Raw genomic sequence first — 16,661 nt, 5'->3', positions numbered from 1 at the left:
CTTAAAGGAAAATCTTGATCGAATTTAGACAGAAAGATAGCCCGAATTCGTCACGATTTCTTGGAGATTTAGGTAATCTCAATTAGAGTACGAATTTTTAAGGAATTCTAGCTAAGGCTGCAGTCTGTTCTTCGAGGTGGCCATGAGGCTACGCAATTTATTACTGCTCTCCATCAGACAGAAACAGGATTTTAAAGAACAACTATAATTTGGAAATTTATCTGAATAATAAATCCTCTCTCCAAATTCGGACCTGGTAAGTATTTGATTTTGTAAAATGTTGTAGCAGGTTTTATCTCTATTTCGTTTTGCTTTTGGTAATTGTTCTTTGGGGTATTCAGATCACCATCGTCTCTGGAGGAGTGAGAGGATAAGAGGAAGTCGATGTAATTTCCAAGATGCCGATAAAATTGCTGACTGGCGATTTATTGCTCAAATATAGTCTAAAAGGAATGAAGAAAAAGCTTTCGCTTTCTACGCCGGCGGATATCAAAGATGTCCTTTACAGTAAGTAGGAATAAGTAAGGAGAATCATATTATGTGTATATAATTAGGATAGATTTCTTTCCTTGAATTTATTACAATTTTTTAATTATTAGGGGGTGTAGCAAATGTGATGAGCCTTTTGCAACCTGACCTTGCAAAATTTGATGACAGAATCTTTAAGGAGTTGACTAAGGCCCGTGATCGTATGTATAAAAGCAACAAGTGAGTTTTATGTTCTTTGCCATTAAATTTTGCAATAAAATTTTGCTTCAAATTTTTAAGTTTTTTGCTATTATCAATATATTGTGCAAAATATTTAAAACCTGTTTTAATTTCACAGGAAACAGCCAGTCAGCAACAACCTGCCCTCGCCATCATCACAGAATTAATTTACAAATAATTAGCTTATTTTTTGTTATGGTCATCTAAGCAATAAAATAATTCAAAAGAACAAATCATTTATCCAATTTTTCATTTCAATGTAAATCGTAGTGATTTCGGGCAGAATTCGACAAAATTCATTAGGATTTCTATCAGAAATCAACACGAAGTCTTGCAAGAGTCGCAAAGAATTCGCACAGAATTCGGCGTAAAAATTCGTGACGAATCGTCAAGAAATCTGTACGATTCTGCGGACATTTCCCACCGATTTCTTCGGGATTTCTGTACGAATCGTCAAGAAATCGATCCCGAATAGGTCGAAAATTGTGGCCGAATTGATCCCGAAAACACAAAGAATTGTTGGCTGGGGGCTAACGTCTGAGCAATGTTAAAATAACCCATTGCATACGGAGCTAAATAATTAACTACTTAGATTTAATCAAGTGATTTTGTATTCTAATGTGATTTAAGAATAATGGTAATATACAATTTCTGTAAATTTTATTCTCCTTATGAAGGGTCGAGCATTGTCCCGAAAGCTTATAGACGTTTCCCAATGGTAAATTAAGGAATATAGTTCACTTTCTTCTCCTTATTAAACGGCGAGGGTTATGTATTCCTACATTTTTTCAATGTGTCCATAAAAGATGAGTATCATACATATCTTTTAATTTCCCTTATTTGTATGTTGTACTTTTAGGTAGATGTTTTGCACATAATCATACGTTGCGATAATTGCGAATTTATATTTTTTGCTGTCGCTAATAATTGCATTATTATTGGCAAGTCTAATTATCAGAATCATTTTTATTGGTGTTTATTTTCCAGACGAGCTATTTAATTAGACTAATTTGTTATATTTCGCGGCACGAAGAGCATACTCGTAATTTGATTATGATTACTTGACGCTCAACCGTCTTTAGACAACTTACCTCACCAATGTAACTCGTGTATCTTGTCGTAGGTATGGATCTCCGCTCGATTAAGCCTACTTGGATCAACTCTGTCGAAAAAACTAGTCATACCGAAGATCTACTCTTACGGATAGGGAAACTTCCTATTTATGGTCTCCAGTTTGTGGGGTACCTCCCCCTTTCAGTCGTACAAGTTCCCGTGATCACAGGCAACGGAATAAAGCACGCACCGAGCAAAATCTCACTTCAATCACTAAAGTTCCGATGGACCGGAATATCGTTTCTCTCTCAAGTATCGCTGTTCATTTTTTGTACCGTATTTCTGATTTATTTTTCCATTGTACATCCACATGGCTCATTCGACGACATTACACCATTAACTTCTGACTCTATTATAATCACAATACTTTCCACTACGTGCGTCACCAACTGCATTGCGAATCGTATACACGCATTGCTCAATGTGCGACAAACTCTCAAATTTTGGAGATTCCAATGCAATCAGGTGGAAAAGATTGCAAATTTGTGGAACGTTCCGGAATTAGTGGAGGACCTGCGAAAGAAGAATCGCAACATTTTTTTCCAATTTACCTTTTTGCTTATAATACCATTAGTTTGCTTGACTGCCGTGGATGTGATATTTAACGCTTTGTGGGGTGTTGAAAATCAACAGAAAAACAGTATCAAGCTGATTAATATCGTTATCATCCTTGCTGGTGGGACATTTTGGGTGTATCTTGCATACACTAATGTACTTTTAAATAACTGGCTGACTTTTTTCGTCCGAATTTACATTACAGTTTTGACAGGTATTTTACGTGAGGTGGAAAAATATTGTGCTACCACAAAACTCTTTATTAATGCCTGCACTGATAGCACTTTTAGTTTAACTCATGCATCGGATGCATATGATATTTTGATAAAATTGGTGGATAGTTTTAACGATACGTTTGGAATTAGGATTCTAATTGAAGTGGGAGTTTACATAGTTTGGATTTTGGGATGCACATATTTTGCTATGGTGTCTATGAAAGTAAGACAGTTTGGTAGTTGTACAACAAATATAGCGGCCTCTATTTTAGCCATGTATTCGCTTTATAATTACGGAAATCATGGGGAAATATTGAGCCAAAAAAGGGTTTTGCTAATTAAGAAATTGAGCCAGGTACGGACACGAAATCTTCGAAAGATGGAATGTAAGGAGGTAAATTGTCCTTTGTCTCAACACAATTTTGAGCTGATCTGATTAGAAAATTGTGTACAATTTTGTTTACATTTGAAAATTTCAGGTTAAATCCTTCATTCAAAAGGTGCAAAATTGCGACCTGAACATCACTGCTGGGCACTTTTTTGTCCTTCATCGCACCTTCGTGCTTTCAGTAAGCTATTCATATGTAAACTGTACTAATAAAGCTCGATTAATTTACATACTCATGTAATTGTCTAATATATATTTTCCTCCTTATTTTAGATATTGTCCGTGCTGATGACTCTTCTCATCGTCATGGCTCAATTTAGGAATCAGGACGAGACAAATAAATATGGAATTTTGAATATTGCTAATTGTTCGTGCCAATAAGTCCACTTAGTGCAAAAGTATAAAAATATTTATTAACAAAGTTTAGATTACGAATTTTCCAAGTTCTGTCAGTATTCTTCATGTTTTTCGCATCGAGCCGACAACCGCACCCAACAATACAATACCATGCATACTTTTCCAAGCTGTCCCAAAGTTTCAGTCCTTATTGTTGTAACACGAATATAGTCGAAATAAATTGTATTCTCCTTTATTGACAAAATAATTAACTAATTATTTGCCTAAATGTCATGCTTGCATAGATCAATTTAGAACCTATAGATATGGGAAATAATTAATCTAATTGGTCCCACGAATTGACCACCCCAGATTAATGCGAAAAAATTATACTGCACACTTACATTCGATTCATTAGTCATGTATCCCAACTTAATTGAATCGACTTCACCACCAGCGATTAAAAATTCGACGCACGTCCAAGATTTACTCATAAGCTTGGGAAAATATAGCATTTGTGGTCTCCAATTCATCGGATACCTCCCCCTCTCAGTTGTTCAAGTTCCCGTAATTACAAACAGCGACATTAACCAGCCATGCAGAAAATTATCATTGAAATCATATTTACAGTTCCGTTGGACGGGAATACCCTTTCTCTCTCAAATCATAATCATGTTATCTTTTGTAATATTTCTCATCTATTTTTACAAACTAAGTCAAGAATATGGATCTCTCGATCAAGTTACGTCACTAACGTCTGACGCGTTTATAATTATGGCTCTAACCATTACGTGCACTACAAATTCTATCATAAATCGTCTCCGCGCGTTGTTCAGTGTACGAGAAACACTCAAATTTTGGAGCTATCATTGCAACCATCTTGAACAAATTTCACTACCATGGAACGCTCCAGAGTTGGTGGACAGCTTCCGGAAAGAAAATCGTGGCCTGTTTCTCAAAATTTGTGCACTTCTCATGTTGCCAGTAATTTCGATTTTCTTGGGAGACTTGGTGTTTGTAGGATTGTTGGGCATTAGCAAACAGGAAGAAATTAAGAAGAACGTCGACGACACAATTATCCGGAACAATTTTCTTCTTTCCGTGATTGGTGGAACATTTTGGATGTACTTTTCTTACTCTAATATATTCTTAGCTTACTGGATTACGTTCTTCGTTAGAATTTATGTACTTGTTTTGAAAAGCATTTTGCGCGAGGTCGATAATCATTCAGTAGCTGTAAAAATGTTTCATCAGAAAGGTAATTACAACTTTGGTTGCGGTAAATTGAAGGAGGCATCGGACGCGTACGACATTTTAATCAAAATGGTGACAATATTTAACGATGCGTTTGGGATTAGGCTTCTAATTGATGTAGGCGCTTACATAAGTTGGACTTTAGGATGTACATATTTTGCTATAGTATCCTGGAAAATGCGACAATTTGGGAGTTGTGCGACAAACGTGTTCTCATCTTTGGTAGCTTTGTATGCACTTTACATGTACGGAAATCATGGCGAAATCCTTAATCAAACTAAGGGGAAACTTTTCGTTCAGCTGAGCCAGATTCGAACACAAAATTTGCAAAAGATGGAACGCGCCGAGGTAAAGAAATGTGCCTAATTTTATTCCATAATCTGAAAAATCTCTGTGTAATTCTAGATTAAGCTGCTTCTCCAAAAAGTAAGAAATTGTGACCTAAACATTTCAGCAGGGAATTTCTTCACCCTTCGTCGCAGTTTTGTACTTTCGGCAAGTTTGGACATATACATCGTAGTTGAATTTGCATTCGGACACGACTTTAACTTTAATTTAACATTGGAGGTGTGTCCAAATTTATGTGTCCCAATGCATATTCATTCAACGACGATATGATGATTAGAAAATTGATGTGTGAGAAATTATGTGAGAAATTATTTCTTTCGATAGATCTTGTCCGTTCTTATGACTCTTCTCGTTGTCATGGCTCAATTTAGAGATCAGGACGAGGCATATAAATTTGGAGCAGGCAATAGTGCCAATTGTTCTGGTTAGCAAGGTTAGTAGGGGCTGGGTTGGACAATATGCTGAAAGTAAATATGTGCATAATTTATATCATTTTTAGGAAAGTTGCGAAAGACACCTCTCATACATATGTTGGATGAAGATGTTTCACTGTAGTTAAGAATTTTATTGTATTCATATTGTAACTTTTTTAATCTGGAATAAATCAATAATAGATACCATCCATTACATATCTTAAAGTGACGCGAAAAAATTAACTTCGAAACCGATACAAATTCTAATACAAGGAGGACTTGTATATCATTGGAATTGACTTTCAATAGTTTCGAATTTTTGTTGAGTGTATTTATTATTACATACAATCTTATAAAACTCAAAAAACGCATGGGTCGTTTTTCGTATTTTTCCTGCCCATGGTTTACATAATTTATCATAGATAGTTGGTGTTTTTTTGGCATTTGGACAATGTCAAACTTGGGGGCTCAACAATGTTGCATACATTTACAAGTATGTACGTACTCACACATTCCATCCGTTTTTTATATTTTATTTCCATGTCACATCCTCCACGATATTGCTTGGTTAAGATTTTTATTACTTTCTCTCCATTATTACACACATTACGAATTAGTCATCACCCCGCACAGCAACTTGGAACTGCAGCATGATAATGAAGTAAGTGACCAGCGTACTCACAAGCTGAAATGCAAACCGTCGCAAAAATTAATATCATTTTTCCTCCCACCCCACAGAATAAATCATCCTGACACTAATGCACACCTACCCCTGTCACAGACTTGTAATGAATCGTAAACAGTCCCATTCCGCTTATCCCGACGGGGTGGTCGTTAAGTTCATTAAGCAAAATTACCAGTTGGCTCAGCGACAACTGCTTACAATTGCTTCCTTCTCCCAGCCACGTCTTGAGCTCGCTTATCTGTCGCAAGTGACATTTACATTAAAATCCATACTCGGACATTACATTGTATCAAATCATGTATGTAACTCATCCACCCACGTGATTGCACAGGTTGGACCCCGTCACCAAAATGATGACAAAAGTGTTCGTCCCCCACACAATTCTTATCTTGGTGAAGAGGTCCGGCTCGACGATGACCGTGTTGAGATACGTCGCAATGGTCGAGATCGATGTCAGCACGTAGAGAAGCATCAGACCTCCAAAGGTCGAGTTAAGCATGGCCGCCAAGTCCTTGAGGGTCCTGTACTTGGAGAGGATCATGTCCACGGGAAAGTTGATGCTGAGCTCGTTCAGAGGGAGGAGTCCAGACCCAGAATTTGGTCGAGGAGCGATCAGGACATGTAACGCTTTAACGTGAAATGCCAACGACAAGGTGACCAAAAGCAGAAACAAGTTGGATTGGAAATGGAAAAGGTTGCGGTAGATGGACATGGTCATTCCGAGCACGCCAAAAAGGACGTCACCCACCTCCATTTGCGACACGCTATTCACCGTTATATTTCCGGTTGAGATATTGTGCCCAGTTATATTAATTGGTGTCGGTAGAGCAGAGTCAGCCAAAAACAGGAAATATTTCGCCTTTGCGGAAGACGCGTGTAAAAAAGAGTACGGTGTCCATCGTGACGTTTTTATTGTAGTTTCCGTACTATTATCAGCCGCGTGGCTTGCGTACTCATCACCGAGGATGCCGCATGCTGAAAAAATGTGTCAAAATTTTTGCTAAATTAACAAAAAATTTGTCAGATTTGAAAAAAAATCATAGTTAAAAGTTCTATAATTTCGAGAAAAATCATGATTTTACATTGTAGTCAAAATTTAAAAGAAAATCATAATTTGAAAGAAAGTTCATGCCTTCAAATAAATTTCAAAATATTGCACGTTTTTGCCAATTAAGAAAAATTAAATTACAAAAAGTTAAAAATTTAATAGTAATTTTGAAAAATTGTTACAAATTTCGCTGACCTAGTGACATCCCGGTGTACATGACACATAGAAATATTGTAAACGGGTAGATCTAGAGAGGGGCCAGATTAACATAATATCCCAGCATTAACGCTACAATATGTTCTACCAGGTAAGATTTCACAACCTTTTCAGACGGTGCGGCCAAGTCCCCAGAAAAGTGCATGACTTTCACCACTTGGTCCTGCTTGGTCCACAACATGTAGCAGAAGGCGACCCGATACAGAGAATTCGTCACGGTTTGAAACAGCTCAAAGTACACGATCGGATTGGAGGCGAGCATTTTTAATTTCACGTTACGAATCGACATCAAATAATTATAAATGATTAGTATGTGCACGAGTATGCAAATGAGCTAGTAAAAAAATATAGGATTCACATATTTTATCTGATCTGGTCATAGATATCTGTCTCATTTTCCCCCAACTTACCATTTGTGGGGTAGCCTTCTTCATCCTGTACGTGACCCCTTTGTCCCAAGGCGTCACTACTTTACAGAATCGAAATGGACTGATGCACATGCAAAATGTGAAATTGAAGTAAACTTTGAATATCGTTTTGTACGAATATTTCAAATGTTCCGGAGTTCTTGGAGGCAGGATTGACGCGGACGAGATGGTCTTGACCAGTTGGATGTGGTTCGAGTAGGGGGAGTTGTGCTGGTTGAGGTGGGCGTGGTGTCTGCTGGGAGAATGTGACTTATTCTTATCATGATCAGTACGGATAACTTCGAACATTTTGGCAGTGAAAGTGACCCCACAAGAGTTAGTTCCTGAGTGAAGTTGACTTTGAGCAAGTGATTGTAATAAATAGTGATGGGAGATTTTCCTAATTGGGAAAACCCTGTCTCATTTTTCCGTCTGTCTCGTAGGAAGGAACCTTGCATAATTTAAATCGTGTTGACAATGCAATGTTTGATTAAGGTGTTTGGTTGCACTTGATTTATCCGGATTTATCGGGTTGAATAGGTGCAAGGTGAACATCGGTCAGTGTTGCTGGGACAGCTTTGGACTTGAACTGTGACCGAAAAATGGGATGGGAGGTTTATTATAGATTTCAAGAGTGCATGCGGTGTCTGCATGTAAATGTAAGTGGCATTTGTGCATTGTGCTTTTGCTAAAAATGAATAGTTTGAATTGGTTTATTGAGTACACATAAAATGTTTGCACGGGGAAGAAATTTGGTCTAATTATGATGTGAATATAGTTAAGGCCGTGCACATTTTATTTGACCACACCACATCATTGAAATAATCTATTTTTATTGTGGCTCTCAAGATCATAATGCATGACAAGAAAAATAGGAAGATGTTCGTCTGAGTTTTCTTAATGATAAACGTAATTCTTAAGAGTGTCTGTATGTCAAGAGGACAAGATTTATTGCATTTGAATATCTGTGGCACTCATCATCAGTATATTTTTTTGCAAATTATGAATAGGCATGACTACTTTCACAAAAATAAATGCAAGATAAATAAATACATCTATAATTAATATACTATGCATACTATGTGTACATCTAGATTTAAGAAAGTAGAACAATGAAGAACGAATGAAGAAATAATGAAGCATAGCATTAGTCGTGTTGGTTATTGGGGAACATTTGCAGCCTGAAGTAGATAAGTTGAGATTTAATTTATCGTAAAATTTAAAACACTGAAATATATATATCATGATGTACTACAGTGATCAGAACAAATTTCGCATTAAATACATAAATGTATGTACATACATATGTATTCAGAACGCTTTTTCTACGAGCAATTTGGATAAACACAAGATCTCTTTGTTTAAAAGGTTTTACTAGATTCACTTTTGACCTTAGATAATTTCTACTGTCGCATATGAAAAAAATATTCAATAAATATTTAGTGAATTAATTAGTAATGGGATGAGAATTTATGCGAGCATTTGTCCCTTCATTTAAATTAACAATAACTGGCATGTTATTCTAATCAAAGTAATTTGTTTTTGAAACAATAAATGCATACATAATTGAACTGTTTTTGTTTTTCTCACAAGGGCTGAGAAAGGAATCCTACTGCGCTCAAGTACATTAATACAAAATCGCATTACGCTTTTCCCAAGCCCGTCAAAATGTCAAATCAAATTGAAAGGAAGAGTAAATTATGTAGTCTAAAAGACGGAAATAGCCGCACAAACAAAATCGTCTCCATTTAACCATTCCAAACGATAAGGATTCCAAACGATAAACATTGAGTAAGGCGCATGTTCCGCCTACACACCTTTCTATGGTGAAAGCGATCCATTAACTTCTATTAAATGTGCAGAGCTTACACTTCCTCAAATCCATTACGGAAACGAAACGATGGCATTAATAATGTAGTCCAGGGCTGACTTAAAATACGTAATAGTTGTCGAGGTCGTTACGATGTAGAGACGTCCAATCTTAACCTTGAGGACGGGACATGAGATTAGAATTTTTCTCAGAGCCTTATGCCTCGTTTGGCTCCAGGATGTTAGCAGACTTGCCGAAATGTCATACATTCTCGCGGACATTTGTAAAACGCCGTAGGAGCATGTCACACAATCAATGACACCAAAAGGATATGTCAGAATGCCGGGAAATTCCTCCACAACTTTTTGGTTCATGGATCGAATTAGAACAAATCCGCATGGGATGAGGGCTGTCCAGTTGATCATTTTATTTACAGAGACGGCCATCGGAGCCATGGCATCGTTAAACACGGTGGTCAGCATTTGGAGGGTTCGGTACACTCTTACGGCGTTGTGAGGGTCACGAAGTTCTGGTCGGGTCATGTCAGAATCGTTCAATTTGCTAAGAAAAGTTTTCAATTACAGACTGGGGTATTTCGAGACAGTTTTTTTTTACATTTGAGACCTTACTGTGCTTCTTGTAACCAGAACTCGACACTGTTCGCATGAGCAACAACTATCCATGCGATTAAGAGATACTGCGACAAAATTTGACCAATAACGACAAATTCCTAGAAATTTATGATAAAGATTTGAAATGTTTTCAAAAATATTTTTTGTAATTTTTTTCAAAATCTTATCACCTGTAATGCCCCCGGAATGAGCCACCACCATCCATGGGTCGGATCGTAAATATAGCTGTACAAATACCACGGGGAATTTGGGAATGTCAGAAATAAGCTGACCGAGATGAAAGTTTGCGTAATGTTGGTTGGAATTGAGACATTGAGAAGAATTTGACCACCCTCTTTGTGATCGTCCGCGTTTATCAGGTACTCATCTAACCAAGACATTATTTAGAATCACTTATGTGCATGCGATCTGCGACCTCTCTTTCAAAAACTCTTACCAACTAATTTTGCATTCATGGCGAACAATGAGTTCACATAGTGTCGGATGGCATCCCGATACTTGTACATGCAACTAAATAAATTAGGACATTAAAACCACTTAATTGACGCCAATTATGTGCACTCGAAGAACTTACATATTCAACGCCACCGAGTAACAGTACCATAGGACGGAAAATGAGCTTTGGAACACTGGTCGCCAACTCCCATCCTCATCCGTCCCCATTCTGGAGAAGAAAGAGTAAAACTGAAATCCTGTGATGCACGTTGACTGAATCGTGGTCAGGGTCCAAACCACTTTCCAAATCCTTTCCATACACGGGCTCCACCTATGGCATTTTGCATTATCTTAATGATAGGATAAACTAATAATACACATGTCTTCCAATAATTTACTTGTCAATCTGGTGCGTTTTCCTGTTAAATTTCCACGGGAAGGCCAAACTGGTCATGCCGAGAAGCATAATGTTGCGTAGTCTGAAAATTTACAAATGTTTTCCTCGTGAATTCTTGTAAAGAACTATGTATGACAAAAATTTAGAAACAAAAATATTTCTTCGTTGTGAAAATTATGTCTGAGAGTCAAAATTTTACTCGAAATATGCCCCGTAAAATCATACCGTGTTATGTGATTATCACTCAACAAGACTGGTCTATTGTGCGGAGGCAGCTCTCCAGTCATGACACTTGACACGGGTCGATATTCGGGGTCGTCTTCGATATCAACTGCGGCGTGGGTTGATGTAAACTTTGGATCTCGAGTTACCCTTGCGTTCCTCCCGTATCGAAATTCCTCCAATTCTTCCCGATAAGCGGAGGACGTTCCACTCCATGCTCCGTCCCGTTCAGAGCGTGGTGGGGCATGGGGCGACGTGACACGGATGGTCACATCTCCACCAGAGTTTCCAAATGCGTTGGGAAAGTCTTGATGATTTTTGTACTGTGGGTGGAGTACGTAGGGGTCGAAGATGTCGGCATCTCGATCGTAGAGAACAACACCATCCGCCGACACCTGAATATATCCAAAAATAAGTACCTGATCTTAAGAAAATTACATTTTAAATTTAGTTTCTTGCAGTTTGTTAACCTTTGCTAGATTCCGCCTCTTTCTTTTCTTTAAGCCCCCTGCAGCTTGCATTATGATTGCTAACTTTTATGAAACTTGGCAAAAAATTGACATCCCCAGAAGAAATCCAGTTGTGAACTGTACAACCGAGCACCGCAAGAATAACCGCAGCTAAGTTTTTGCAAGAGAGATATCTAAAAGTGTAAAAGGACAAAAATCAAATCCATAAAAAATTACCTGTTTTACACATTTTAAATTCATACCCTCCCGTGAAGTCCATCGCATACATATCGAAAAACTGTCATATCGACACTATATCATGTTCTCTCCTTGCTAAATTACATACGAGACAGGACGGCCACGTCCACGACGTAAATTGTCGTGGACGCTGTATGTATAGTCTGAACATGCAGTCCCATAATTGGAGACTTTTCCTTCCATAATTAAGAGTAACAAGAAGTCGGGAGTGTAAAAGTAGGCATCCGATCAGGAATGCAGTAGAATATTAACAGGACAGAATAATTGGTCTGTTTTGTGGCACGGATAACAATAAACGTATCTTAAATGCATCCTGAATTTTGCAATGTGCTATGCAGCTGAGTAATTATGGGTCGTTATGTTGAATTTAGACGAGACAGATATGTTTAAATTTGCGTGACAAAGTATCATCATTGTGTAATACTTTCCACGGCTGGACTTTGACATTAACGGCGTCCAGGTTCACAGAATAAGCACTTTTGCATCGGATAGTGGGCTATTTCACGGGGAGATAATTGCGTCAAGAGGTAAGACACTGGGGTCGAAGAATGAACTATTTTACAAGATTAATGACAAGACGTGGGTTGATTTGAAAAGTGTGATGGCTATAACAACGGAAATTGCTTGGTGCATAGATGATTACAGGATTTGGGACATGGCCACGTCTTGAAGTAGAAATTATTAAATATTTTGATCTGCGTACATCATATTTTATTTCATGAAGGTGAAACTTCGTTAATAGGCTATATAGGTTTCAAAAACTCGTGGAAAAATATGAATGACGTTTGTGTTTTTGCTTTTTATTGTTTTGGTTGTAACTGCTCAAAACCAATGAAACTGAATCATTGAGAATAAAATAGAATAAACAAACGCATATTCAAGACATCGAAGTTGATAATTTTCTTCATGTTTTCGATTTTTTCAAAACTGGTGCTGAGAAATTTTAAAAACCCCAGTTTTAAACAGAATTTCAAATTTTAAAAAGTATACATACATACAAAAACTTTACCATTTTATCCTCACATTTTCAGTTGCCAATCATCTAGTTTTGCCAGTTTTGTTAGTTTAGTCAGAAGTTTTTGGTCCTGTGTTTTCCTTTCTACCAAATTTCTGAACTGGCACTTGCCGGGGAGATTAATTCATCACAGCTATAAATAGAAGGAATAAATAATTTTGTGCCTAGTTTACGATAGCTAATCCACTTTAAATGCCGTGTTTAGGAAACTTGGACTTATCGTTCGGTACTCATTAAAACGCTGATATTGGCAAGGGTAGACAACATTAATTAATTATTAGCCTAAATTTCTTATCGTTCTTTACATGGAAAAAATAAAATTTCTGTTATCTCTGACGGAAATCATATCGTGTCGAATATGGTATGAGAAACCTAGATTTACCCCAGATTTATGTATAATTTCCCTGTTCGTAGCTCAGTCAGTAAGATGGTTGGGCTATGCATGGACTTACCAAAAGTAAGTTGAGACAAATGAATGAGACAAACTTATGTACTCTCCAGAATTTTAAACAATGTGGCCATGTTGTATGCCCATCTTATCCGCATATGAGGACGGGCAAATAGACCATGTCTTGAATTGATTGATGCTTTGATAATATTCATGCAAATGACAGGTACATTCCTTATGAAAAAATAACCAGTCGTTAACCCAACAACACCTTATGCAAGGCACGACAATTGGATTATTTAATCTAGTGACGCAAATTGGATTTATATGTACGTTGGTAGTTCCAAAATGATAAAGCACTTGATCTATAGTTACCTTGTAAATGTAACTAAGGGACAGTTTAAATTGTCCTGCTATTTTCCATACTCTCATGAACTTGTCAACCTCTGGCAAATTGTGTGGAACAATTTTCAAGGTCAAGTGTGCAACTGCTCACATTTTTTTTAAATTAAATGGAACAACGGGAGGTGACATATCCGACTTAAAATATAACGGTGGAAATACTTTCCGAAAACATGTGTTAATTTTAAACCGGTTCAAATAGATAAATTAATCATGAAACAAATTTATTCACGAGGTCGCTCAAACATTTTTCCTGTCTTCCAAAATTAGTTTGTATTCTAAATGAATTATTATGAAGTGGTGTTCATACATAAGTCTCAATATTTCTTACCGAATATGGAATTTTCATGAAAGCCTCTTTTGTAATAAGCATTTGAAGGTTTGTACCAGTTTTAAATTAACAATTACATTTTAATTAAATCTATAAAAAATTATTCAAAATGTAAACATAAACTTTAAAAGTAATTTTTAACCAAATAATTTCTGAAGTCGTTGGTCTATGGTGTCGTTCAATTTCATGTACTGAAATTTAATATACTAAATTACATTGTTGAACCAATTGCTTGTATACGATACGGCACGCCCAATACTACAAATTCCAATATTGGTATTGCACTTGTTTTGCGGTGGGTACTCGCTTCAAGTATCCAAATATAATAGAAGTCCATTGTCCGCTTTCTAACTCGTTTCTTGTCATCATCCTTGCCAGTTTGCCACAATCTTTGCTGTGCGTCATTAAATCATGACGACACTATTTCCAAAAATTATTTTACTATCCATCATTGCCTCACTCATACCGATTATCTCTGCTAATCCCCCACCTGACGAGGTTTTAGATCTCATAAACCCTTTTTCTTCCTGTCTCCTCGTCTTATACGACTACTCTGAGGCGAACTGGACCATAAATTCCTTACCAATTGTGCGCGTCAAGTTAAAAGTAACTCACACAATATGGAGTGGATTCAACGGAGAAAAAGATATTCTAAACTATAATATTCGAATTGACCGTAATTCATCCTCACCACCGATTGCTTACAGACCTACGTACCTTCCCTGCACCTTCGAATTCCACTTGTTCCCCCCAATCCACATTTCGATACCACACGTCACTATGTTGTTCACCGACCGGATGAGGGTTCCCCACGTGAACATTGGGTACGCCTACATCGGTAGGCTGGAGGATTTTACTGTTCCGTATAAAATTTCAGAGAAAACTTTCCACAAAATCTTGGTCACCAATGTGACCAATCCAGTGCAATGGGGTGCTTGGGCAACTCCATTGTACGAATCAAAGCGTCGTTATTATGCAGCGCCTAGTTTATTTTCTGTCCTAGTTCTTCAAGACAGACTTGCCTTTTTTGGCCCGCAGTTTTATTTCTTGTGTGAACTTTGTACCCATTGTCATGCGAAATTTATCCGCTTATACCTTCCCCTAACTGATCTGATAGATCTAAATTTACGCATATCCACCCACACTCAAACCATGGTTGATAAGACATGGAGAATTAATCACCTCGCCTTAAACGATCCTGATATCGATAAGCAAGAAAGAATACTCCGACGGTCCGTTCGACCAAATGGAAGACCTCGGAAGTACTTAAATTTCAAAAAGTACGACTCCCGTCAAATGAATTTAGATTTAATCCTTTTCAAATTGGCGTTCAACAATGCAACCATGACGGGATTCGAAGGGAATAAGTGTGTCAAGATGCCCCTAATCCTAGACAACAGTGATGACGTAAAGTATTCTAAGCTGTATGTTTACGTGTATCCGGGGTCTATGACTAGTGGCGAGTCAAACATGCCATGCGTCCTCATGGACTTGTTCATGGGTCAAACGCTGACCTATAAAATGGAGGGTTTAGAATTCACGACATGTCATCAAAAGAGCTCTGCCACTTTCATTGGAGTTTCCGACATGGTCACCCCCCTCGACTGTACCATTTGGATCCTTATTTTAGCCTCCTGCGGCACAATTTGTGCCATTCTTTCGCTCGGATATTTTTTACTTGGCAGAAGTTCAAGTTCAATTACAGTACTTTTGTTTGTCGGGTGTGGTTCCCTTCTCGAGCAGAGTAATGCACCGGCTAAAAATCAATCGACAATTTCAACCGGACGTTTTATCCCAACTTACGCCAACTTTGCCTACATTCTGTGTGGAACCTGGATTCTTGCGGGTTTAGTCTTATCAACCTTGTACAAAAGTGGGTACGTCAAACGCCTAACCGTCCCTCCAAAAAGGGCGACCTACACTGATTTTCAGGAGCTAATTCATAATCAGTTTTCCGTCTACACCATCCCGTATGATGCCTCGGTCTACATTTATGCTATCAACCAATCCAGATCTGAAATAGAGGTCGCCCGGTATGGCAACTGGTTGTCGATTATTTTGGTATTTGAATACCTCCTGCTAGGAGTAGGAGTGGATGATTATGAGTACAAACTCGATCGATATAATTCTTCAACGTATAAAATGCTGCAACGACTGAAAAATATTACAAAGATTCCGCACAATTATGTCGAAATTTCCAACGGAAATTCTTCCTTTGCTGACTTAATTTCTGATTGTCACAAACCATTAGCTCTGGCATCTTGGACGGATCATATAAACCAGGTGCACGCACATTTGCAAGCGATTTATCCTCACTCTGCAATCAGTAAGAGTCTGGATCCACTGGGGAAATTGATGAAGGGATGGGCCCTGTTTAATTGGGGGAATGACATTGTTCTATCCAGAATATCGGGGTTAATGTCTTCCGGACTGGCGGATAAGTGGTATCAGTTATCGAAAGAAAAGAGTGTCACGAAATACATTAAAATTGCACAACGATTTAGACAGACTTGGTCAAGGTTAAAATTGGGCAAGAACCTGGTTGGAATATTGATATTGTTTTTAGTTTCATGTGGTATTTCAATTGCTATATTTGGGATGGAAATTTTGATATTTAAGAAACGGAGAACCAAAGT

At 37.7% G+C, this 16,661-nt stretch overlaps 2 protein-coding genes across 2 annotated transcripts; one reads left to right on the top strand and one right to left on the bottom strand.

Annotated features, from left to right (window-relative positions):
- Window positions 1–1,485: 1,485 nt before the first annotated feature.
- Window positions 1,486–3,580, top strand: LOC118433804. Its single transcript, XM_035846058.1, has 3 exons — window positions 1,486–2,985; window positions 3,071–3,160; window positions 3,253–3,580. Exons 1-3 carry the CDS (start codon window positions 1,834–1,836, stop codon window positions 3,358–3,360), a joined length of 1,350 nt encoding a protein of 449 aa, XP_035701951.1. The 5' UTR covers window positions 1,486–1,833; the 3' UTR covers window positions 3,361–3,580.
- A 4,922-nt stretch (window positions 3,581–8,502) lies between these two features.
- Window positions 8,503–11,774, bottom strand: LOC118434177. The gene is made up of 8 exons (XM_035847038.1): window positions 11,653–11,774; window positions 11,186–11,577; window positions 10,962–11,042; window positions 10,703–10,894; window positions 10,565–10,638; window positions 10,299–10,495; window positions 10,126–10,226; window positions 8,503–10,057 (listed from the first exon to the last, which is right to left on the bottom strand). Exons 1-8 carry the CDS (start codon window positions 11,701–11,703, stop codon window positions 9,571–9,573), a joined length of 1,575 nt encoding a protein of 524 aa, XP_035702931.1. The 5' UTR covers window positions 11,704–11,774; the 3' UTR covers window positions 8,503–9,570.
- Window positions 11,775–16,661: the final 4,887 nt, after the last annotated feature.

Source organism: Folsomia candida, unplaced genomic scaffold (genome assembly GCF_002217175.1).
Source record: "Folsomia candida strain VU population unplaced genomic scaffold, ASM221717v1 Fcan01_Sc001, whole genome shotgun sequence".
NCBI classification, from domain to species: domain Eukaryota; kingdom Metazoa; phylum Arthropoda; class Collembola; order Entomobryomorpha; family Isotomidae; genus Folsomia; species Folsomia candida.
The sequence above is the reverse complement of the archived record's forward strand: the minus strand, read 5'-3'. Positions and strand labels throughout refer to the sequence as shown.